The sequence below is a fragment of the Semicossyphus pulcher genome, unplaced genomic scaffold, assembly GCF_022749685.1.
Source record: "Semicossyphus pulcher isolate SPU_LCO1_2020_fin unplaced genomic scaffold, fSemPul1.0.p SCAF_6, whole genome shotgun sequence".
Lineage (NCBI taxonomy): Eukaryota > Metazoa > Chordata > Actinopteri > Labriformes > Labridae > Semicossyphus > Semicossyphus pulcher.
The window spans coordinates 32,776,619-32,802,435 of record NW_027211737.1 but is presented as its reverse complement, the minus strand read 5'-3'; the positions used below and the strand labels follow the sequence as shown (position 1 = coordinate 32,802,435).

Genomic DNA, 25,817 nt, shown 5'->3' with positions numbered 1-25,817 from the left:
CCCTCGCCCTCCGGATGATCGCATCTTATCCTTCAGAGGAGAGTCAACGGGCCGGACGTCGGGGGGGATTTACCTTCCATTAATGTGGCTGTCTCAAACGGCTTGGCCTTTACACCGCGCACACACACACACACACACACACACACACACACACACACACACACACACACACACACCTCTAAACTAGCTTCAACATTAAAGAGCAGTCATGAGCTCCTCCACGAGAGATGGACTGGAACAGAAGTCTGATGCTGACCCACTTCTGGGAGAGGACATCAGGATGCAGCCGGTTGCAGCCATGTTGGTTTCCTGTAGCCAGAATAGACCGTGATTGGACGAGGGGAGTGAGCTGTTGCCAAATGCAAAGTTATCAAAGCTAATTCATTAGCTGCTAATGAGCTAGTTACCTACTGTAATGAGATATTTGTGGAGGTAGCTATCAGACTAAAGACGCACAGTGGAACGTAGCGGACTCGTGCCCTACCTCTCAGTTAGCTGAGGTGACATCTAGCAGACAGCTAGCAGCTCCCACCTGTCACTCAAAGAGGCCACGCCCCTAATGCTGCATCACTTTAAGCCTTAATATAATGTAAACAGGTGAGCTGTATAAAGATTCTCCCCGTACAGTTGTCATGAAGAGAGAAACGAGCTATAGAGACCCAAACTGTTTTGTACCAGGCTGTAAACATGTTTGCAGCTTCGTTGGTGCGATGCTACAACTTCCTGTTGTACGACGGGAGCTTGAACGTAATCTGAGACAACACCTGTTTTAAAACGTGTCGTATGGAGCGGGGCAAACTGTCAGGGCGTAAACATCAGCTGATGACTCCGTATGAAATCTGTGCATTACTGAGATTACGAGATCTTCACTTCATGTCACACACAAGGTTTAATCTCTCACGTCACAGCTGGATTTAGTCAACAAATCCTGATTGATTGAGGTGAGCTGATGATCAGGTAAATGTACACACACACACACACACACACACACACACACAGGGCCACCATAATGTTGCAACAAATTCAAGTTTCAGCCAACAACAGTTCAGTCTGTGACGATCTGACAGTCGTGTTTTAAACGTCACCTGAGTCAAACTCCTCGATGTGCACACACACCTGGCCAATAAAGCCTCTGATTCATGATCAGAAACATAATGACACGAGGCAGGTAGGAGGACCCAGAGGCAGACTGCAATCTTTTACTGAAGATCATCAAAAAACAAAGAAGCAAAACCAGCACGAAACCTAAAAAACTGAGAGGCTGAAAAACTTTCTAATTTCAATTTACAAAATGCTCAAAGGTAGAAAGGACAAAACGTATCACTACTGTGGACTGCTGTCTACACAGGGAGCTACAACGTTCTCAACTTCAATAAACTCTTAACAATCATCCTCCACAGGTGTGCTCTCAGCAGTCCAGTCATCCAGCTGTACTGTTACCATGGAAGGCAGGGGAAAACAGGACTCACAGATTCATGCACTGCACATGGAAGTGACCGTTTCACACCTCTTTCAACCAGAACATAAACGTACATTACTAAAGTTTGTGCAGCATTGGTTCAGAATAAATGCATGAGGAGGGATTTCTGCAGCGACCGCCTCTGCACAAACACAGAGTGCTATCTGGGGCACACAAAGCTTTAGCTCCAATCACAGCCAGTAAGCCACGTGTACTGCTGTATCACAGGAAGCAGCAGAAACACTAACATCATAACATCATTTTGCATCATAATCTGTAAACTTCTTAACGCTCACATCACAGACCAAGAAACTCATTACGTTCATTTCCTGCTAAACGAATCGCTTCCATCGTCACTTTAACCCGACGGAGGGAACGTCTCATCCCTCTGCCTCCGTTGTCCCAACTGTACAGCAGCTGGGCTCGGTTGCAGCAAAGACTCCTGGGTAATGGGGTTTGAAGTAAAGGCTCATTACCTCCTGACTGGCTAAAACACACTGCAGGGCCTTCTGGGTAATTCTGTAGCACACACTGGGTCCACATGTGTCTGGGCTTCATGATTTATTGTACAGAAAACACAAATTCTCATGTTTGACTGTTTAAATCAAAACTTCACACAGCTGATTTTTCTACTGTCAGAAACGTCATGGAGGCTGTGACCACACGTGGACGAGAGTGAAGCTGTAGAGGAGCAAGCGGTTAGCAAACTTTAAGCTACCAAAGCTATACAGTCTGTGCTCATGCCTTATTCATTTAGCTGGCTAGAGAAAAGCAGCGAGCAGAAGTCCACAGTATCCAGCAGCTACAGAGACTTCTGAAAGAGAGAGCCTGTCTCTGCTGCCGCAGCCGGCCAAACCTTTATTTACAATCTGCTGAGTTTACAGTTCGCGCTGCTCCGGCTCAGAGCTGTGGATATTATTGATGTGTCTATTCGGCAGCAGATTGGCTGTGGAGGTCAACTCCATTACACCTGGTGTGTAGTGTCAACATGGCTGAGCCCGAGGCGGACGCGCTGACAGATTGTCTGAAGCTGAGATGAGAAAGTCTCGCTCTTTGATCAGAGTGTTCGGAGCTGCCGAGAGATCGAGCTCACCGCTTTGACCTGCCCGGGCGTCATGGAAGAACGGGCTCAGATATGAGGTCTTCAGTGACACCTGAGCCTCTGAAGCACTTTGTCATCACGCTCCCTCTTTACATTCATAAGTCACACCTGGAAGCTGCTCGTATAAACACCGTGCACCGTGTTTGTGCTGTTAGAGCCTCATGTAAACATCAGACAGATAATCTGTCTCACTGTGGCGCTGCTTTAGCTCAGTCAGTAGAGCAGGCGCGCCATGTACAGAGGCTACAGTCCTCGATGCACTGATCGCAGGTTCGATTCCCGGCCTGAGTGGTCTGAGTCTCTCGTCCCCATGTTTCCTGTCTCTCTTCAGCTGTCCTGTAGATAAAGACGCTTTATTGGACTAACAGACCGTCTGACACTTTTTACACTCATTATTTTATTTATACGTTAGCGCTGATTAGCAGCTATTTGTGTCTGTGCTCACCGTGCCGGCCTGTTAGCTCGTTCACTGTTTGTACACTGATTTATTTGTGGCGACCCGTGCAGGGAGTCAGGACAGCTGTCGGCTCTCCCTGCAGAGAGGACGACAGGCCAGAGTGATGAGAAGACCGGTTAACGTACCTGGTTCTTTTTGTTTAACCGCATGACTTTGATGACTCTGCATTTCTCCTTCAATGGAATATAAGTGGTGGTGGTGTAATAACTGCTCATTAATCCCTCTGTGATAAAGTCTGTGGTTCTGTTAATGAACACCAAGGATTCATGATCACACCTTGACAGCTTTGACGTTTCATTTTAGAAGGAGACACGAGGAGGAATGAAAGAGCAGCAATTCAGACAGAGATGAGTCAGAGGTGTCGTTCAGGAGAGGACGACACAGTCCCATCAGCATCACTTAGCATCACTTAGCATCACTTAGCATCAAAGCTCCTTCACAATAAAGGACAAAATGATTCGCTTAAATGGACCCAAAGCTGTTTTTGATGACCTGAAGGCGATGTAGACAAAAAGTCCTACGTGCACAAGATAGAACCTGCAGGAAAGTAAAACTGTGACTCCAAAGCAAAGACTGTATATATAGATATATATATATAGATATATAAGATCTATATATCTTTTATATACTCCAAAGTGAAAGGTTGCTTATTGTCCCTCTCAGCAGCTCAGCTCATCATCCCTTCAGTCACTAATGCAGCTAATGATGGCCGCAGCCTGAGTAATATATCTGTGTTAGTGAGTGTCACCTCTCATCTCATCACCTCCGAGAAACCTGAAGCATTCCGACTGAAGAGTTTCACACCTCGAGTGACCTTTGTAAGGTGAGCTCTGTTTTATTATGAACAGTACAAGTGTTCATCCCTCGTAGTTAAGTTACACAGAATAACACAGTGAACTCGTGCAGCGTCTCTGCTGTCCAAACACTTCAAGGATTTCTGTTTTCTACGTGAACGTTGGTGTCTGTGTTTCTCTGCTGCCGGCGTGTTTGTTCAGGTGTTTGCTGCTGACTGCAAAAACTACCTAAAGAGTGAAACTGAGAAAATGTGCACAACAGTTCAGCCTGGTGGGTTTGATGCATTAGTTCGACAGGTTTTCATGTGGTCATTTTAAAACTAACTTTGCATTTAACTACAACTTATGGATCTGTGAAAGTTGAATACAGCGTGGCTTCATCGAGAACTCAAGTTAAAGTTCTTGTGAATCTGAATGCAAACAAACTTGTCTTACAGTAACATGCTAAGCTAAGAGTAGCAACAGCTTGCAGCTTCTCCTTATGTCTGTGTGTGTTGAGGAGTAAAAACACATGTTTAACACGTAACGGCCTTATTTAGTGCTATAACCAGTTTTAACTGTCATGTCTGTTCGTTGGACGAGGAGGAGACCTCTTTGGATGTTTCGGCTCCATTTTAAAAAACCTTGAGTCATGAACAGCGAAGGAATCGTAACTTTAAAACAAGCTGAGCTAATGCTAGCAGCAGCTCAGCTAGCAGCAGCTCCCCCAGACGTGCTGTCAAACGGAGCAGATTTATTCGTCTTAACTTTAAAAGAAAGAACAAAAACTTGAATATGCACGTTAGATAACTTGTGTGCATGTTCATAAACAATCGTGTAGAGCATTAGTTTGTGACTGGCATTTGGGCCGTCGCCATCTTGTTTTTTAAGACCAAAATAACATCTACATCTTTATCCTGGTTGACAGGTGGTGCTGAATGATATCTTCCTTTCAATCACAGGTAGCCCCGCCCTAAACCCTCCCCTGCTTCCTGCTCTCTGTGACTCTCAATGGGAGCATCAGTGTCTAAATGAACATCATGCTGTGTTGAAGAAGACTTGAAACTAGAGATTGGGCTTCAGGTTTTTGTCCTTAGGATGCCGGCAGCATGATCAAATATTATTCTGGAATATAAACATAAATCCACAGAGAGAGAAATCCTCCTGACAGTTTATCAGGCCATGTAAGTTTTCATCAGCAGGTCTGCTACATCTGACAGAGTTCATTAAGAGGAGGTGATGAGCTCCAGGTCCAGACAGCAGGACTGCGATGGCCGACACATCTCCTGTCACAACTGATTAAGGCACCAGGGCTCATGTGTGGGGACGGGCAGCATAGAGGGGAGACGGACTCAGTAATGTCTCAATAATGGTTTGAACCCTCAGACGGGGATGGCAGGAGGAAGGGAGAGAAGGGAAAGGGGTCAGGAGGATGTGATGAGGAGGGGGAAATGAGAGACGAAGAGTGATGAAGGATCACAGAGGAGACTCCTCAGCAGATGGGCCTCCGACCGAGGGTCTCTCTGCGGGGAAGTCGCTCCTGATGTGATGTCAGAGAGAGAGGGGAGGGCAGGAGATCCCTTCTGCTGCTTTCCTCAGGTGCTGGAGGCTTCTGATGTTTCTGGGTGCATTTCCTCCAGTGAGTCAGAGCTCTTTTGTGTTATTTCTGGAGGCTTTTTTTTTGCTTTGGCAGTGTGGTTTGTTGATCTGTGATGTTTGTGGGAAGCATAGGAACTTAAGAACAATGGGCCTCACTTACGAACAGTGCGTACGCACGAATCTGTGCTTGAACTGTGCGTACGCACGTTTGACGCACAAATCTGGAATTCATCAATTTGTTCTTACCTAAATTTCTTCGTACTCTGCGAACAAATGTAGAACTCCCTCAGACCATGCGTACGCACAAATGATGAAAGAAATGTCCTCGGAAATGTTAACACACACCCTTTAACTAAATGCATACTATATTAAAACTTCATTTATTGAAAAAAAAGGCTTTAATAGACAACAATTGAATTTACTAATGTATGGATCAAACATAAATGCCGTGTCGTCCTCATAATTTATTGTCATATAATTAAAAACTTCAATTATAGCAGTTGAGTTAGTTTATTAAGTTTACAACAGAGTAGACCACATGAAAATGTTCATATTGAAGTGTAACACTTTTGTTACAATCGTTTCTATTTCTGCTGATGTGAAATTTTTCTTTTTTCCTTTTGAGGCCATCTTTCACGTTCTGTCAGCTTCTCCGTAACACCGCTCTCTTCATGCGGCACCAAACAGATGTCCTTATATGGAGAAATAGAGGCGTGGCAGGATGCTGATTGCAGATCGCAGACACACGCCTGTCAGTTTAGAACGGTTCTGATTTACTAACATACACATGGTGGTGAGAACAAAATTGGCCGGTACGCACGTGTCATAAATCCGACGGTGATTTTGTGCAAGTACTTATTTTTTGCGGAGAGTAAGAACATTTCTGCGCAGATATTAGTGAATGAGGCCCAATGACACTAGCGAGCCAATTTCTTCTGCAGAGGTCAAAGGGTTAAAGGCTGTTTGCACGATGCATGGATTCTCTCTGCTCATCACTGATTCAAGCTTTCACTAAAGCACACCTCCTTTCTGATCGTCAGTGAGTCCTGAAAACTCCCTCTCATGCTGAAAGAAGCTTAGCCGTGTTCAGAGGCGGTGCTGCATGTCTGCCTCCTGTGTGACATGGCAGCTGGCTCGCAGAGAAATAATCCCCGATTCATTCAGCATAAATATCCAGGCGACCGGAGCACTTTCTAAGTGCTTGTTACCAATTTGTGTTGTTTTTTTCTAATAGGCGACGGGACACAGAGAAAGTGTGAAATCATAAATGTGTTGTTTGTTTTGCTGCTCGTCCAGATGTGCAGCATCACCAATGATCCAGCTCAGGTTGAAAAAAAGAATTAATCTGCAGTCTGGAGGAGTTAAGCCCTGAAATCCACAGTCTGCATCGTGTTATGCAATCGTCTGACTGAGTGATAATGTAACTGTATGTTCTACGACATCCTGTTGCTCTGCAGTCAGGTCAGTGCAGAATGCATGCAGTCTTTTGTGTTTCTCTCCCAAACTCAGTGCTCGATGGTTTCCTTCATGACAGAGAGCTCTTCACCTCTGCTTCTTCTGCTCTTCTTTGCATGTCCTGACCAGCAAGAAGCTGTTGATTCTGAGTCTCGTCTTGCAATCGAGTAGGGAAACTCACTCCCACTAACCTTGAGTTCAATATATAGATGGATAAAGAGGTCTCTTTTTGCTGGGTCTGCCTTCTGTTTATGTGTCACTCAGCTCTCATTATTATTGCAGGATAAATGGCAGCTTCTGTCAAAGAAACCCCTCTTATTATGTTGTGGTACAGAGAAAACATATTTCCATATCAGAGGATCAGCTGAAAGGTCATGATCTTTTCTGGACATGGACTAAAAAGGAAGAATCCCTGTGTCTGCACCTCTACTTGGGTAAAGCGTGTGGAGTCCACAGTGGTCACTGTCCAGAAACAGGAAGTTTAGAGACACTGCTGCAGCTGTTCTTTCGCCATTATTCTTCTAAAGTCGGCAGTGGATCCATCAAGGGATCAAGGGAGAGATTTTGCACTGATTTGCATGAGCAGGGTTCAGGGAGGAGGACCCCAGGTTGCAGGGACATCATTAGCAGAGATAGCCCGAGGTGTTGCCTCAGGCTCCGGCTGCACTGCTCGGTCTCGGCTTGAATAAGATCGGTAAAGATAGACCAGATCCAGACTAAAGACGTCAGACTCAGGACTCGAGACTGGCCCCAGGCTTTGCTTCTAACCCTGTTCCTGATCCTACTCTGGATCCCCCGAGGCCGGCAGGAGAAAGAACCTGCTCACGTCTGTTATATTCATGTCACTGTCTCTCAGGAGAGTTATATAATCCCTTTATGTCAGAGTCCATTGTTCAAAAGTTACTGTCGCCTTCAGTGTTATCTCACCTCATTGATATATTATTGCTGTTTTCTTAGCTTGAAAACATTTACTATAATATATAGCTGTATGGAATAATATACTTTCTTACTTTTACAGGTGTCACCCTTCTAACGGAGAGCTGACGTGCTCAAACTGTCACGAGAGGAGATCTCCTAGTTTCTGCATTGCCAGTGACAGTGTAATGTCGCCCTCTAGTGGCAGAGGTGTCTAATCTGCACCAGTAAACCATAACACTGTCATGTTTCAGCGTCCCTTTTCTTTAACTGTACAAACATGACAAAATACACAAAGACCAATCAGGCAAAACCAGGAAGTCAGAACAGACAGCCGGTCCATTGTCTGCACATTGTCTTAATTAATTACTTTCTGATAATACTGAGGTCGCGCGGTGGTTTTTAATGGGTTTTTTTTTGATAGAATAAAATCTATTGTTGGTGTGTTTGTTTGTCTCTATCCATCTCTCTCTTTCTTTCCCTCTCCCCTCTGTCTCACTTGCTTTATACTTGCTAATATTTACGATGATTTAGTTTTGAATTATAATATTTAAAATAACCGTAGACTGTATAAATGAAAATAACCACCGAGTGATTCATCTTCCTAATAAACGATCTTTGCTGACAACAGGAAGCAATCGAGTATCTACTTCCTGTTTCCGCCCTCTCAGCTGTCTCTGTTTCTGTTTGCAAACACTGCTCCGTCCGCCGGCTCCCATGGTCTCCGCCGCCTCCTCTCTGCTCCTCTAGCTGCTCCACGATGGGGGAAAACGACGACAGAGACATCATAGAGCACCATGTGGAGGAGGAGATGGAGAAGAGGGGCGCGAGGAGCCACGCAGCCTCCACTTCATCGTTCCTGGAGAGCGTCACTCCGTCCGACCGGGAGGGCCACAGCGGCACGCAGTCCTCCCACCGACTGCTGGCCTACAGCGACGCGCTCATCTCCATCATCGCCACCGTCATGGTGAGCCGCAGAGGGTTAACCTGCTGGGTGGGGTCCTAACGTCCTGCTGCTTTTTAAATGTCTGCGGATTGAAAGAACCTTTTAGTAAACATCAGAGTCATTGGACTAAAATCTGCAGGTACTTCAGGAACTTTGAAAGCTCACGTCTTGTGCTTCACCTTGAGCTAAATTAGGATGTTAGATATCTCAGCAACATGGACAGCATGAAAGTCACGTATCCTTCAGTATCCACCTGTAAATAATATACTGTCTTTACCAGTGATGAATAATTCTTAAGTCCATAAAGTTCTGGTTCTGGTGCTCGGCTCACTGCTTCACTGTTAGTTAGAAATGTCGATCATCTCTGCAGATCTTCACCTTCACGTACCTCCCTCTGCACATCTGACGTTCCTCCTAATGCTCCGTCCTGTGTTCACAGATATTACCTGTCGCACACACAAAGGTGGAAGATAATGAGGTAATGTTTAATAACAATGATGCATGTGTAAAATGCCGTTATTTTGCTTTAGAAATGTAGAATATTGATCAGTGTATTGACAGTGTTATTAGTTAAGGTAAAGGTTACTGTAACTCAAGTGTACCAGATAAGCTAAAAAATCTCTGCAGTAATACTGTACACATGTAAAGTACGTTAAAATAGGTGACATGTACATTGTGTGTGTGTGTGCGTGTGTGTGCACGTGTGCAGGAGTTGAGGCAGAGCGTTCAGCTTCTGCTCACCACAAAGATCGCCGTTTACTTAATGACATTCCTGATTGTGACTGTAGCGTGGGCGGCTCATATCAGGTCAGATATTATTATTATTATTATTATTATTATTAGCAGTAGTATGAGTAGTATTAGTATTAGCAGCAGTATTAGCAGCAGTATGAGTAGTATTAGTATTAGCAGTAGTATTAGCAGTAGTATTAGCAGTAGTATTAGTATTAGCAGTAGTATTAGCAGCAGTATTGGCAGCAGTATTAGCAGTAGATGCTGTAGTGTAGCAGCAGTGTTAAAGTTGTTAATCTCTTGCTCTTTGTGTTTAACAGGTTATTTCAGATCATTGTTCGTATCGATGACTGCCTTGCCCTGCTGAACCTCGTGAGTACACGCTCTTCTTCTTCTTCTTCTTCTTCTTCTTCTTCTTCTTCTCCTTCTTCATGTAGTTGTATCTTTGATGTGCAATGACTGTTTGATTTCAGGCCTGCATGATGCTGATCACCTTCCTGCCGTACACGGTGAGTCCGAGTCTCTGCGGCGGCTCGATGACAGTTTATTGAATAAACCCGTCTGAACTTTGCACAAACATCCGTTCAGTTCATCGACATCGTTTAACTTCTGCTCTCTCGTCGGTGCAGTTTTCTCTGATGGCGACTTTCCCTGAACACGTCCTCGGGATTTTACTCTTCTGTGGCTGTGTGATGGTGATGGGCGTCATTCAGGTCAGACACTGTTTTTATTACAGTCCTATTCTGATATTTTTTATATATTTATGAGAGTGTACATATTCATAAACATTGTATTCTCATCTCTTAATCTTTACTGTTCAATCATTCTGTGCAATTGTTTTAAACGTACTTTGCTTTTACTAAAATACTTGATTTGATCTTAATGCTGATCTCGCTGTGTGAGTAAAATGACTCCATAGCATATATATTAATATTAATAATAATAATAATATCATTGTTTGTATTTGTGTTTACCGGATGGTTGCTCTTTACCTCACTCTGACTCTTGAGCCTCTGTAACACGTCGTCTTCCTCAGTTGGGGATCTATAAATAGAATCTTATTAATCTGATCAGGATTTCCTCGAAACATCAAAAACTGAACCTGGAGAAAAAAAGTGTTTTTATCAATTTACACTAAAATCCAACAATTTTAAAACTGATTTTTGTGTCAACTTTTGTGTGTTTTTGTGACCAAAACTCAACAAACTTGAAAACTGCTTGATCAGCTGTTGAAGGATGCAAAGGACGACTCAGTTCTTCTTATTCTTTGATTTCACTTTCTTGAAGGTGGTTCGATGTTTGATGCTTTCAATGGACAAACAGAATGATGGAATAGAATAGAATAGAATAGGTTGATAACCTAAACAGAGAAGACATGCATAAACATTTTCCCTCAAAGTTTTCCTAAAGAATAAATGTTACCGTTAGTTGATTATCAAAGCAAACAAAGTCATTCAAATTAACTTAGAATCTCAAACCAGTTAATGCTTAAGGTAACAATATACATACTTAAAGTAACATCATGCTTAACTATTAAGTTCACATAAAGTTTCAACAAAGTACATAAACTTAAATTAGCATAACCAAAATAATCCAACTTAAACTGCATTTTTCTGATGCACTAATTCAAACAGTCGTGGAGAAGCACAACCTCAACACATCACCCACATTCAGAGTTGTTCTTTCCTACCAGTTCTTCTGACTGATCAGGAGCTGTGGTCCTGCCTTGTTTCCAGGAGCAGGTGAAAGGGCTAACTGAGCTACATCCAAACATTTCATGCCATGCCTTTCCAGTGAGTGCGCAGGTGAACATGGTCCCTCTGAGCACTCGCAGAGAGTTTTGGTTCCACCAACCTTTTGTGTGTGGTCGCCCTCTGCAGGTTTGGAGTGCATCAGAGCGTCTTGTGAATGAATTGGGATCTGACACAACAACAACTAACTTGCCAATATGTCTACATATATATATATATATTCTGCATCATAGTCACTTTTTATCTTACCTGTTATGTTCATTCTGTATGATCCCAACCTGTTGCTCATAATCCCAATCGTGCTGTATCGTCAGTGTGTGATCGTGCTGTACGCCTTCAGCCGTCCCTTCCTGCTGAACGAGCAGATCCAGATCTCAGAGAACCAAACCTTCTACAAAGAACACATCCTCAAAGTCATCATGCGGGTCCCCCTCATGTGCTTCATCGCCAGCATCTTCTCCTTCATCTTCTTCCAGCTGGTACGTCACATCGCTCTTTAAAGATGCTACATCTGACATTTTGTTCTGCTTCACATTTCCAACATAAATGGTCTTTACGTAGTCCATAGTAATCTGTCTCATCGGGGTGCAATGATTCCTATGAAGTATTTTAAATACATCTTCCTCTGTGGAGAGCGATCTGATTACCTGCATGTTTGAAAGCTTTATTTGAAGATTATTCCGGTATAGATGAATACACTGACCTTAATCCAAAGCAACATGGCATCTTTAAACATGCCTAACATAACTGTAACTATAAAAGTTAAACAGAAGACGAATCTTGGAAAGCACAAGTTGATTCATGAACATTGACAGATGAAACTTTGAGGCGCGTGGTGACGCTTTGTTTGTCCTTCAGTCCTACGTGCTGCTGGCGATCGTCATCTTCCTGCCGTACATCTCTCAGGCTCTGAAGTGGTGTCGCAACAAAGCCATCGGTAAAAACATGTGTTAAGTGCAGATCAAAAGTCTGACAGGATGTGCATGTGTTTACATAACATCTGTCATGAGTATCGCCTTCATAAAACATAAACCAAATCTGCTCACATCCAGGTCAGGTGCAGGAGAGTCCGGACTCCATGTTGTTCTACACCTACCTGCCCAACGAGCCGCTCAGCAAGGAGCGCGTGGAGGCGTTCAGTGACGGAGTCTACGCCATCGTAGCAACGCTCCTCATCCTGGACATCTGGTTTGTGTCACTTTAATGACATTAAAGTTTAATGACATTTATATTTTTGTTCACACAGCAGATATTGTGTGAGAAAAGACGTCAGGCAGTGAAACTCAGCTGCAGCAGGCAGTACTCTTCTGAGTCGCATTTCCTTCATGCACATGGTGGATTTATTTATGCTCCAGTTATACCAGCATGAAGTAAAGCTGCCAGCTGTGTGCCACAGTGTGTCACAGTGTGCCACAGTGTGTCACAGTGTGTCACAGTGTGCCACAGTGTGCCACAGTGTGCCACAGTGTGTCACAGTGTGTCACAGTGTATCACAGTGTATCACAGTGTGCCACAGTGTGCCACAGTGTGTCACAGTGTGCCACAGTGTGCCACAGTGTGTCACAGTGTGTCACAGTGTATCACAGTGTATCACAGTGTGCCACAGTGTGCCACAGTGTGCCACAGTGTGTCACAGTGTGCCACAGTGTGTCACAGTGTGTCACAGTGTGCCACAGTGTGCCACAGTGTGTCACAGTGTGCCACAGTGTGCCACAGTGTGCCACAGTGTGTCACAGTGTGTCACAGTGTGCCACAGCCACATTTTTGAATGTCCTTTTCAAATGGTCTTTGAACAGTCAGATCAAAGTACTCCATAAATATGCCTGATTAATGTGAGTACAGGATGTGAGCAGATGAAGATGTTTATTGAGGGGTTAGCTTGGTTCACCATCTCATGTCAACATTATGGATTACTTCTGATCATAAGTGTGTTAAAAGCCGCCCTCCTCTCTTCTTGTTAGCGAGGATAACGTTCCGGACCCGACCGTGGTGCAGAAGCAGTTTGGCGGCAGCCTGATCGCGGCTCTGCAGGCCTACGGTCCAGAGTACCTCGCCTACTTCGGCTCCTTCCTCACCGTCGGCCTTCTCTGGTTTGTGCACCACTCGCTCTTCCTCCATGTCACAAAGGCCACGCGCTTCATGGGCCTGCTCAACACCTTCTCACTGGCGTTTGTCGGAGGTTTGCCGTTAGCATACCAGCTAACACACGAATTCCCAAACAACTCCCATAACGAACTGGAAGCCATCCAGATCAGCTGTGTGATCATTTTCTTTGCAGGAATATTTCAGCTCTGTATTTGGGTGGTTGCTCTGTACAACGAACAGGAAACGCTGCACCCGTATGTGCGATATGGTGGACGTGAGCATGTGTTTATGCTTGCTAAGCTAGCTCTGTACCCCTGCGTGGCCCTCGGCACGTTTTTCCTAACATGTATTCTCAGTAAATTTAGCGCCCCGATTTTCCACCTGATGGAGATCACGGTGCCGTTTGCTTTTCTTGTGCTGAGGCTGTTGGTGCGCGTCGGGCTAGCTTTGATACGGCTAATTTTCTGTCCTGATAGAACCGAGCAGAGGTCCGTTGTGGAAGAGGAAGACGAGACGAGAGTGCCATTTAACGCTTTAGTAACTTAGCTAGAAGCAAGAGAGGTGGGCACAGAGAGTCAAGCTAAGTGACGGCGCAGGAAGGCTTCATGCTGAAACGCCTGGTCTCTGAAAGAGTTACTGAGAGGGTCTGAAGACATGGAGGAGAAGACTGTTCTCTTTTCACCTTTTCAGCTGGTTCAAACCGGAGAAACAATCTGTGGGATTAAAGTGACGCTTATGTTGAAGGTGAAGTGAGGAAGTGGACCAGAGACAGCCAAAGCTTCTTCATATATTTAATGTCTTTAAAGGAAAACTAGAAGAATGATAATATAATAACATAATCATCTTCGTTATGTTGAAAATCATATTTCCCACTTTGATTGAAAAGGTCATTAATGGGAACGTCTCGAAACAATGAGTGACAGCTTATCACAGGCTGCAGGCTGACAAGGTTCAGCAGAACAGGAGAACAGGTTTTTCTAATTAGACGTTATGATGATGAAACTCCGTCCAACTGCTTTTGTTCAGTGCAGCCTCTCTGCTCGGCCCTGACATCTGAGCATGCTCCATTCAGTCGCAGGAACACGTCCATGAAGGCAGAAGGCTTTAAGAGTTAAACGTGATCAAAGAAGAAGATTTGTTTGGTTTTGCTCCAAAGATAAAAAAATCACTTGTTCCCACAAGATAATCCTCGTGTGCAGCAGCAAGCCTCGCTTTAGGCCTGCAGTGTGTCAAGATTCAACATGCACTATTTTAGAAGTCAGACATTTGTGTGTAAATCCCACTGGATTTTAATATTTACAATAATATATCAAATATTATCTTTATTGTAAGTCTGTGCAGCTTAATGACTCCTAAAACTTTAGATTTCCAAAAGGAAAAGAGGAGATATTTATGAAAACAAATCAGTGCAAATAATTAATCCATCCGAATATACGGAGCAATCTGTGAAGCTACAAATATTTAATCGAACTGATTAAAAAATAAAAGCCTTTTATTTATTTTAAAAGACGTCTTGGGACCGACACCCGCTCGCCTGGAGAAGAATCGACTTTCGCAAATAATTGGAAAAACCTGTTTAGCTTGGTTTGTCCCTTCTGGGCTACTGTAGAAACATGCAGACTAATGTGCAAATAAAAACACACCTTATAGATATTTTAATACACTACTGGTAGATCATTCTAAAGTTTCCACACACACATCTGTGAAATGCTTTATTAGTTTGTAGAATCGTGTTCCAAGTTTGTGTCTGAAGATCATTATTATTGTTATTATTGTTTTTATACCGACTCCAAGAAAACTCAAGTCTGAGACGCACTTTAAAGACGCCTGTCGGCTGATGGAGCCCAGGTGGATTCATCAACAAACCGTCCAGTTAGCAGTTCAAAAACAGAATCGTGCGGCCGGAGCTGAACGTGAGCAGAAAGCTCGTTTGTCTGTTCATAGTTTTTGTGCGTTTGTCTTTTGGATTTATGTTTAATTAATTTAATCAGCCTTTATTGACCTGCGATCGGCGTGGTTTGATTAGGATGAGAGAACGGTTATCTTTGATTTTATGAAGGAATCGATGTTTTTGTTTGCTGACATTTGTAACTATTATAATTGTATTTGTGTATTTTCAGCAGACTGACCTTTACTCTCGTTTATTTCTCAGAAGGTTCGAGGAGTCTTTTGTTGTCATTCAGACGTTTGACAGGTTTCTGTTCCCGATGCTTCGTTGTTGTGTGTTTGTAAAATGACTGCGATCGCTGCTTTTTGTCTCACACTGCAATAATCTTTGGTTTTAAAGCCAGAGAACACGCTGTGGAGCTTTGTGAATAAAAGTTAAATGTGAATTATCTGTGTTGTCATTAATAAAAGGAGACGAAACATAAGGAACAGACATTTTAAAGAAAACAACTTTATTCACCTCCGTACAGTAAACATGTTTACAATATCCCTAACAAGATATCAGTGTGGTTCACCTTCCTCTGTATCCCCCCCGATATATTAACACCAGACTCTCTGTGTATTACCTTTAATGCACTCCAGAAGCTTCACACCTCCATTAGAAAACATTTCTGCTCAAAGAAAATCACACAAAATATCCACAACATGATAAATTAAAAAGCAGTGCATCGTCATCCCACACTTTGGCTCCTAAACCACCTTCTTCTGTCCTACCTGTACGTCTGTGTACCTCAAGTGTTTCACCTTCATAGCTTTAATACAAATATAAATTAACTACGACTGTGAGGCTATGGAGGCTCGAGTGTGCCAGTGGAATAATACACTTCTTATATTTATTAGGTACATTTTTATCCATCAGTTTGTTTCTAAAATCAATCAGAAAACTTAAATATCAGCACCATCAGCAATTATATTTAAATAACTGATTCATTGTTTGAGTCAGCTTCCCGGCTGTCAGAGCTTCAGTGCAAAGGTTAATGTCTGACAGGATATTTTATCTCAGCAGTTTTTATGTTGAAGTGTTTCACTAGTTTCAGGCGCTTCTTGTCCTTTAAAATCTTAAACTGACATCATTTAGATCAAAGGTTTGATTCTGGACGTTTCACAGCTGAAACTGGAATGAGAATAACTGAGCTGTCTGATCGACTGACAGACAAAGCATCGAAGTCTGAACGTCTTATCTCAGGTAGGAGATAGGTAAGGTAAGAAGGTAAGAACAGAAAAGGACAAAAGGAAATTCAGTTGTATTTATTATCTCCATGACGCTGAACATTTTCCTTCATATTGTTGGAAAAAATATTAAATCTTTCTTTGCATCGTAAAAATAAACTTGTTTTTTAGTCTGAAGTTTCTTCTGCACGTCGTGTCTGACCTTCATAAAGTTTCTCAGGCAGCTTGTTAATGTTCTGTTTTCAGATCATTCTGCTCGTTTTGTGTAAAATATTTAAATTAAAATGCACCTGCTCTTTTCACAGTGTTGCTGCTTTTTTGTTTCACATCACTCTTAAGTGAATAAAGTAGTGACAGTATCGACGACAACGATCTGAACAGTCCAATCAATAAATTATTTTAATTCATTCATTCATTCAATTTCTATTTAAATCAACAGTTTCATAATTTCAAAACTGGAATTTGACATGAGGATTTTTTTATCTTTAAATTAAGATTTTTTTTATTTCCAACAGTTCAGAAAGAAGTTGAATCATTTTTTGGAGACGAGAAACTTTTTTTTAAAGTTTCCATGTTTTAAAGTTTTTTTAAAAGCATTATTAAATTTATACTTTTAAATGATCTCAGTTTTTAATGCTGCGATAAATGGATTAATTCTCCAATAACAGTGCTGAATCATTCCGCTGGCACACGTATAAAACATGAAGAAAATAAAAATCGTTTTGGTGATTCTGTCTTTAGTCTGAACTGAGTCCAGGTGTCGACACGCTTTGTCGAACAGCGACGGCTGAAGAGAGAAAAGCCTGTAGAGCAGGTTTATACAGTACGATACAGCTGGTCCCAGCACCCCCCCATTCTGTTCAAACAGGGAGACACGCTAAAGAGCACACGGGAAGAATACATTACAACGTCTTCGTCTGACAACTGAAGGAAGTGAGCGGAGTAAAAGTGACACAGGCTACGATGCTAACGTTAGCGCTCCTTGTTTTCTCACTTTCAGAACAAAGAGAGGAAGTGAGACGACAAAGATGGTTTAAAGGTCAGGAGGACGTCGATCAGAGTCAGTGCTTTGGTAAACAGTTCTCTCTCTCAGTCAGAGAATCTCATCGGGCACAGACGCAGCCTCGTTACATGCTGATAATGCATTTTGTTATTGATCACACGAGTGAACGTGTCAATTATAAATGCCAATAAATTATCCGACCCATATTCTTGCATAAGATTAAAATATTGCTGATAAAACCTCGGCCCAGAGTATCAGAGTTTTATATACTTATATATGGACATACAGTACTGTTAATACTGTAAATACACACACAGTGTACAGTATATAGGCTCCTAGTGTACTCGTATATTAATATTAATCTCTAATAACATCCTATATCACAAACTACATTCACAACTTAATAATTTAACTGATTGATGCACGAGAGGATCTCTAACAGTTAAACATGTTTCTGAGGATGTGGAAGTCTTTAAAGGAACAGTTCAACGTTTAGGAAATTAACTCTGTCAGAGAGTTACAGAAGAAGGTTCATATCACCGTGGTGTGAATGTGCGTTTAGTACGGATACTAGAACCAGGAGACAATTAGCCTAGCTTAGCATAAGCCCTGGCAGCAGAGGGAACAGTTCAACCCAAACAAACATACAGGTCGCTGGTTTGTGACGTCTAATTAACTTTAAGGGGTGTTTCCTGAACGAATGCTGGTGAGCAACACGTCCTCATACCTACATGTTCTCACTAGACAAACGTGGTTCACGTTGTGCAAAGCTCGCAGCCCGGTCTGCCTGCTTATGCTCAGGAAAGAGTTTGTGGCTTTGGTAAAAATCTCTACGTCAAGATAAAATACGTCCAGTTCGTTTTTTTGACCCATCACTCGTCCCAACCACCAACCCGAACACACTTCACTGCTCTTTAAGCTGCGCCACCTGCCTTACATGTTTTCCCCTGTAACAATAACTTTAGCCACTAGAGGTCGCCACCAACCTGTAAGGGTAATATTGGTGGTAATTAGCCGTTCGTCTCGACTGCTTTCCTTCAAAGTTATGTCTCTAGATGAGCTCAAACGTTAACACTCATTCATTCATCTGTGCTACTCGAGCACAAGCAGCTCTCTCTCTGATGATTCAGCATGCTCTGCAGCTAAAGTGCAGCTTATTCAAACTTTGACATCCACTCGAGGAGCTAACCTCCACACTGAGCGGCTAACGGGATTCTGGAGACAGAAAGGGGGGAGCAGGAGACGTGATTTTTACATCTCTACTCTCTGATCCGACCAGCAGTGTTTGAGTTCAAGCATGGACCGACAGTGAAAGAGGACGGGGATACAAAACACACAACGTGACTCACTGCAGCGTCCACATCAGCTGCTTCATAGGATAACGTATTGCTCTTCATTGACAGCATGACCTCACACAAACTGTTGTTGGCAGCCACAGAAAGTCACTGTATAAAAGTAGTGTTTGTTTTGTACCAACAATTAATTATTGATTAATTATTGATCTCTACAGGGGAATATGGTTGATGCTGACTGCTCGTGGTCTTTGTTCACCTCCTGGCTCCAAACTTACACACACACACACACACAGACACACACACACACACACACACACACAGACACACACACACACACACACACAGACACACACACACACACACACACACACACACACACAGACACACGCACACACACACACACACACAGCGTTTTCTTCTACTCTTACTCAAGAATAAGTCGATTTTCCAAACATCAAACTCGACCTTTAAACTCTCTACGACCTCTCGTAAAGGGCCACCCAGCACGCCCTCTAAACAAGCAGCAACCTCATATCAAACCTTCGTCTCACCTGTTAAAAATCTACTTTGTTCATGCTAAAGGCTACGAATGAGTTCAACTCTTTTTTTTGCATATCATTTCTCAAAGCTTCAAAGTGTTTTTTCGGCAGCAGGTCACATAGTAGTTATAGTATGTAGTAGTATCTGTCAGATAAATATTTCCAGTATATTTATGTACATTAGATGAAGCTGAAGTGTCGATGCTCTAGTTTCTGTTAGCATGCCTACAGTCAGACTGTGCTGACGTATTGTGCGACTTTTTTAGATTCAGACTGGAAACTAAAAGCTAAAGTTCACACTGTGGGAGAGGAAGACGGACATGGCTTAGACTAGCAGGACTTATGTTCATGCTACATGTTTTGTTATGCTGTGAGGTTAAGAGCTTTAAATAGAGAAGAGTCTATAAAACAGTGTCTACAGTATGTTTCTGCTGCATCATCTCTGCACCCACAAAGACGAGTCTCATCAGTCTGTTAGCTGCAGCTCAGGTCCACGTGCCCGACGCTTTGGGCCCAGGTTCTGCTGGTAAAAGCTTCTTAAATTCTTTGTTCAGCTAGAGTCAGTGCAATATCTGCGTCCACATGGAAGTACACGTCCACCGTCCGTCTGCGCAGAGACAGCCATGTGCCGAGAGTCCGTTTGTTCCATTTAATCTTCAGTCTGTGATTTAGGATGAGGACTTCAGTGTGTTGTAGTTTGTGTGCCGGTCCGAGCAACAAAGCCGCCTGTTTTCTGTTCATGTGTTGTTTTTTTACTACGAGGTTTTTCCACGTAGTCTGAAGAGTCACCTCGGGGTCGAGTCGTGATTTTGAGCTGGTTGGAAGTCGAATGAAGAGCCGGAAGAATGATGATAGAAGCTCTGCGAGTGGCTTTAGATCACACACACGCCCGACAGCCATATTTATGAGTGTGTGTGTGTGTGTGTGTGTGTGTGTGTGTGTGTGTGTGTGTGTTTGTGTGTGTGTGTGTGTGTGTTTGTGTGTGTGTGTGTGTGTTTGTGTGTGTTTGTGTGTGTGTGTACATGGTTACACAAACTCCAAACCCTCACACACGCTCTCCAGTCACCCTCCTGTGCAGCCGGCGGTGTTTCATTCCGCCTGGGCGGCAGCGGGGGGCAGCATGCCTCTCTCTCTCAGGTGGGTGTGCAGAGTGTGGAAGATGCTGAGCTGCTGTTCGGGCTGAAGCATCATCAGCTGCTGCAGCACTTTGCTGGGGTTCGGGCCTCTGCAGGACAGTGATTCAACATGTGATCACAGTGGAAACAAGAGGGTAAGAACATCCCACATCTGGATCCCCTTTATCATTTTAAAGACAGATTGATGGGAACTCATAAACAAACATATAAAATAATCCACTTTCCTCTGAGCCTCTTTTTCTCACCTGATGAAGCTGGCGATGTAGACATGTGTGAAGGTGGCCATCAGGTACTGACAGTCGAATCGGTCCATGATTCCTCCGTGTCCGGGGATGGTGTTGGCAAAGTCCTGCAGGGAGGAGAAACCAGGTGACATAAGATCAGGACCGAGCGACCTGCTGAGCCGCAGATCCGCAGGTGGAGGTGTGTGAAGCATTTACTTTGTGATGCTGCTCTGGTGCAGTTTGCACAGATCACTTGTCATACATACCGAGTCACTAGGTGGAGTCATGCTACAAAGCCAGTCTGCTGAATGCAGAGGCGATCACTACACAAACATTAACTGGTTCAGTTGCCTGAGAAATTACTTTTCACAGCAGGGAGCCTTTAAACAAGCTGCTTAGACCCCCCGGGGACAGCAGGGACAGTTCACCTCGACAGCCTGCAGTAAACAGTGCAGGCTGCTGTGAAGGATAACACAGAGCACTGCTGAACTACCTGTCTCTTTAAGGAGAATCTCTGCTCCTCATGGCAGTTGAAGCAGTCCAACCAGTTTCTGAAATATTCAAATGTCTCCCTTAAACTAATCTGAGTCTGTGAGCTTGTAGCTTTGGGTGGAGCACCAATCAGTTCAGTGCATATCTAACCTTTCACCTGGCAGAAACTTCAGGCCTGAAGTATAAACATGTTAAAGAGGGGATTCCAGTATTTTCCTTCGAGGCAAATGTGTCCGGTCAAAGGTCGTCCACTAAAAGTTCTTGTTGTTTCCACTGACAGGCTCAGATTGTTCTTCTAAGTGTGTGACAACATGACAGAAAGGATCCCTACAGAGATAGACCTTTTTGTTTCAGAGGAAGATGATTGTTTTAACCACACACAGACGTTACATCGCTCTCTGCACACACACCAGACTCCATTCAGAAAAACACTGATTTAAGCTCACAGAACACAGGAGCTAGTTTTTCTACCAGTACCTGGAGAGTTTTTTTCCCCATGATATTATGTATTGCACAAATATTTTGTCCGATCTAAACTAACTATTTCAAACACTAAAGTCACACAATAACACAAAAAATAAACTGAGCGAGGCAGCGATAGTCCAGCAACTTGAGTTCTACACTGTAGAATCAGTGTTTTTACAATGGAGTCTGGTGTGTGTGCAGAGAGCGATGTAACGTCTGTGTGTGGTTAAAACAATCATCTTCCTCTGTCAGTGGAAACAAGAACTTTTACAGAGATTACAGCGCAGTCATTTTCGTTTCCCTTTCACTTTTCACTTCTGTGACAATAAATTAGGAAACGTTGGCACTTAAATTTCACCTAAAAACAGAAGTTGATAACTTTACCTTGCAAAATGCTAAACAATGAAATGATGCATTAAAAATACAAAACCAGGATCACAGATGAAGGAAAGTTGATCACAGACTACGTGTGCTGAAACAGATGTTTTGTACTTTTATTTTGAAGGCTCGCTTGAAGCCGCTGGCGAAGAAGCCACCGAACGGTCCGATGAGAGACCCGAAGGACGAGAGGAAGATGCTGTGGATCTGGAACGGGTACAGGTTCACCGTTTTCTAAAAGAGAACAAGAAACATGATTCAATGAACAGCAAACATCCTCATTTTGATCCTCTCTACATACAGGAGAACAAATCTGAATTAGACCTACCCATCTCAGAGTGTTCTGCAGGACAGCGGGCAGAGTGTACTCCTGCATCACAAAGATTTCCGAAGGCTCACATTCAACTGTGAACCCGTTGGTCTCACTGTTGAAGCCCACAGGACACACAAAGTACTGGAACTGAGACAGCAGGTAGGCCAGCTGAGGGGGAGACATACACAGGTGTAACTCTGTGTGAGAGGCTGACATGTTCATATATTGGTGTGTATGTTTTCAATATGAGCCAATATGAAAGCTTTTGCTACTCGCAGAAATCTTTGTTGATACTAGAATACATCTGAAATAAAGTGTAATGTAAGTCAATAAACCAAGACAACTTCTAAAGTCATTTTTTCACCAACCAAACACACAAAACATGTTGATCCCAAACAGCTTTGACTGTCGAAACATGAACTAAATACGCAAACATTTTTAATCTGAACAACTTAAAGGTTGTGGAAGTTTTGGAAGTTATGTTCTAGCTGTTCTTCTTTGAGATCCTTTAAAGCAAACGAGAACAATCTCTTTTTCACCCGCAGGTAACATTACATAACAACACCGTCATCAAACGCACAATGCAAAGGCACCAAACACTAAAGTCTGTCTGTGGGAAAAACAACAATCCGGCTTTTATAGATTTCATTTCAAATAGATTAAAACAGGATCATGTGAAAATCTCCTGCATGTTGTTACGCTGTAGCAGCATGTCACGTGATGTTATGACATCATCAACAAAGGTACAACAGGAGGATGCAAAAGCTCAAAGTCTCAGCGTTCCTCTGCAGAAAGAAGTCGGTAGCAGTTTTTATTTTAGACTTAAACAGGATCGCTGAATAAAAGGGCCAACGCCTGCTGGGTGTCTGTTTCCAAAGGATAATAAAGTTGTGTTGTGTGTCAGCCTATCCTAGCCGTCACTGGGCGAGAGGCGGGGTTACACCTGGACAGGTCACCTGTCAATCACAGGGCTGACACAGAGACAGACAACCTTTCACTCTCACACCTACAGTCAGAGTCACCAGTGAACCTAACGAGCATGTCTTTGGACTGTGGGAGGAAGCCGGAGTACCCGGAGGGAACCCACGCATGCACGGGGAGAACACGCAGACTCCACACAGAAAGGCCCACTACGTCTGCGCCGGGACTCGAACCATGAACCTTCTAGCTGTGACTCGACAGCGCTAACCACTGCACCACCGTGCAACAACACAACATCTCTAATCTTAATCTATGTTTAATTTTTAAGCTCCAAAATCTTAATCGTTTCAGTGAATAAAAAATTCATATCTGTGTGGATCGAATTAGTTTGACCTGAAATCACCGGAGCTTTGAGATAAAGAAGATGCTGCTGTGCAGCCTTCAGAAATCAGAGCAAATGTTGGAATTTCCAGCAGCTGCAGGCGACTGAACTTCAAAGACTGAGTCGTGACTGATTCTCCTTCTTCGCTGGCTTGTGATTAAATCACATTAAAAGCAAATCATGAATGTTGACAATAGCTGTTTGTTGTCGAGCTAAAGATTTAAGCAGATCATGTAAAAGTCTCATTTGGCTGCACAAATGTGTCTGCTGAGATGAATCTGTTCCTGCAAGCTGCTGCATCACAAAAACAACTGGCTCTGGTGTTCTGAAGCAGAGGGCAGAGGAAGACGGACCATGTGAGAGGCTTAAAACAGATGAAGTGTACTCACGAAGAAGCCAACGACCACAGTGGCGAAGAAGCCTCCGATGAAGCCCTCCCAAGTCTTCTTGGGGGAGAGCTGCAGGGGGGGTGAGAGACAGAAACAAAGACCCTCTTTCACATCAACATGACATCAGCCTCACCACAGACTACATGTGATTTAAATAACCTCTCTTCTTCCAAATGTCCTCAGCTCAGAGTTACTGAAGAGCTCTTGTGTGGAAATACGTACAGCAGCAGAAACACACAAACATTCTCTTTCATGCTCAAAGTTGAACTTTTACACGCCTACACGCGTTACAACCTGCAGAGCTGCTTTTGAGCAGGTTGGTCTCATCTGAACAGAGACCAGACAACTTGTTTCAGAATGGCAGCGATAACACAGGATGATCGGGTATGAGGGTTTAATCCAGCGATTACTTTTCTGACACCTGTGTGACTTAGTGGAGTGACATCTCGTGTCTGTTAGCTCCTCCTTTGGGGAGATCAAGAGGTGAAGGACATGTAGGATGTAAGCTGTGTCCCAATTGAGAGGTTCCTTCAGATCGGGCCGACAAATGCGTCCTCCTTTTCCCGGGCCACGAAGGATCCATCGGGGGCATCCTTCGCGGCCCAACGTATCCCGAGATTCATTGCGTGCCAATTCAAATGACATGGTGGACTCTCAAGCGGACGAGGAATACACTTTAAATGTTTTTGATTGTAACTCAGCTGAGACACACACGTTAAAAAACAAAAGGAGCCTTGAAACAAATCATCTTTAATATAATAGGTTCAGTTACGTGACGTTTGTTATGATAGCTAGTTAGCCCGCTAGCTACCTGTTGCTTAAATGACTGGAGCCACATTTGCTGACACAAGGGTAAAGGCAGGAACAGCTGGTGACACAAACAGGATCCTCCACAGCGTCTACACAGGCTACGAATGATGCATCCTCCGTAGGCCGCGTCCTTCCGACGATGCATTCCCTGAACTGAGGCACAGCTCACAATGTATAATCCTAATCGTGTGTTCTGGGTTTACCCCGAGATCTAGTCTCACTTTGAAATATCCAGATCAAGTCCACAGGGAGGTCGTCCAGGAAGCATCAGGTCTACTCAGATCTCCATCTGATCATACTCGACAGTCCTGTAGGAGTCCCACATGGCTCTATTCTTGGACCAATGCTATTCACATTATATGTCACTACGTCCCTAATGTAAGTGAAAAAAATCTATATTCAAATGTATGCAGTAAATTTTACAGACATAAAAGACATCAATCCTGGATTGTTACATCTGCGATGATCTTTGTTCAGAACTAGCTGGATCCTGTTTCGGCTGTTTGGAGGAGTTTCAGAAAGAACGTCTGTCACGATGGACCATCATCTGGTGTTAGTCTGAACTACACTGACCTGAGCCTTCTGAGTATCAGTGAAGCTGTCGTTCCAAAGAAGCGAAGGTCAGAGAGGAGCAGGAAACTGCTGAATGCCTCTCACACTGTGTCAGGGTAACTCAGTGAATAAGTGAGAGGGGAGTCTGAGGAGGTGACGTCATGCTGCTGGACGTGTCAGTTCTACTTGGTCAAGCTACGATAAATATATCAACCTCTCCGCCGTGTCAGAGACATCCACACACAAAGCTTAACTCACCTTGATCAGTGGAGTCCTCCCGAAGAAGAAGCCAAACAGATAGGCCATGATGTCGTTGCAGATCACGATGGAGATCGGGACAATGAACCTGGAAAAACACGTTTCAAAAAGATTAAGAGGCGGTGGGGGAACGGACAGAGTGTGTCTGCTCTACGATGAAGTGTTATGTGACGCTGTAGCGGGGAGGTGTAACCTGTGTGGTTATTCTAATGTTGCAAAAATGAGGAGGAATTTTTATGAATCCATTTAACCACTTGTTCTCTAAAAGT

The 25,817-nt window shown here is 43.4% G+C and overlaps 2 protein-coding genes and 1 long non-coding RNA gene across 7 annotated transcripts in view; 2 read left to right on the top strand and 1 right to left on the bottom strand.

The window, feature by feature from the left end:
* The first annotated feature begins 8,454 nt into the window (after nt 1-8,454).
* On the top strand, nt 8,455-15,607 carry tmem175 (transmembrane protein 175). 4 transcript variants are annotated; one of them, XM_069682375.1, is made up of 10 exons: nt 8,455-8,727; nt 9,146-9,184; nt 9,416-9,513; nt 9,759-9,810; nt 9,912-9,947; nt 10,068-10,151; nt 11,504-11,668; nt 12,048-12,126; nt 12,242-12,377; nt 13,151-15,607. In XM_069682375.1, exons 1-10 carry the CDS (start codon nt 8,521-8,523, stop codon nt 13,818-13,820), a joined length of 1,566 nt encoding a protein of 521 aa, XP_069538476.1. In that variant the 5' UTR covers nt 8,455-8,520; the 3' UTR covers nt 13,821-15,607. The 4 variants fall into 4 exon arrangements, with proteins under 4 accessions (XP_069538476.1, XP_069538478.1, XP_069538477.1 ...); XM_069682376.1 differs by lacking the exon at nt 8,455-8,727 and adding an exon at nt 8,762-8,845; XM_069682377.1 differs by lacking the exon at nt 9,416-9,513 and having other exon boundaries at nt 8,703-8,727.
* The window catches only part of cds1 (CDP-diacylglycerol synthase (phosphatidate cytidylyltransferase) 1), a 38,596-nt gene continuing 21,872 nt past the window's right edge, over nt 9,094-25,817 (bottom strand). The window contains exons 8-14 of one of the 2 annotated variants that reach the window (XM_069682380.1): nt 25,549-25,636; nt 23,929-23,997; nt 22,252-22,404; nt 22,038-22,157; nt 20,610-20,713; nt 20,278-20,453; nt 9,094-9,152 (exon numbers count right to left, since the gene is read on the bottom strand). In XM_069682380.1, the coding sequence (XP_069538481.1) occupies nt 20,318-20,453; nt 20,610-20,713; nt 22,038-22,157; nt 22,252-22,404; nt 23,929-23,997; nt 25,549-25,636 (670 nt within the window). In that variant the 3' untranslated portion in view covers nt 9,094-9,152; nt 20,278-20,317. Of the gene's footprint in view, nt 9,153-15,652; nt 20,454-20,609; nt 20,714-22,037; nt 22,158-22,251; nt 22,405-23,928; nt 23,998-25,548; nt 25,637-25,817 lie in introns of those variants that run through there. The other variant, XM_069682379.1, reaches the window with a different exon arrangement.
* Nucleotides 20,537-22,302, top strand: LOC138609733 (uncharacterized). Its single transcript, XR_011309504.1, has 3 exons — nt 20,537-20,787; nt 22,051-22,139; nt 22,227-22,302. It is a non-coding gene; the product is annotated as an uncharacterized lncRNA (long non-coding RNA).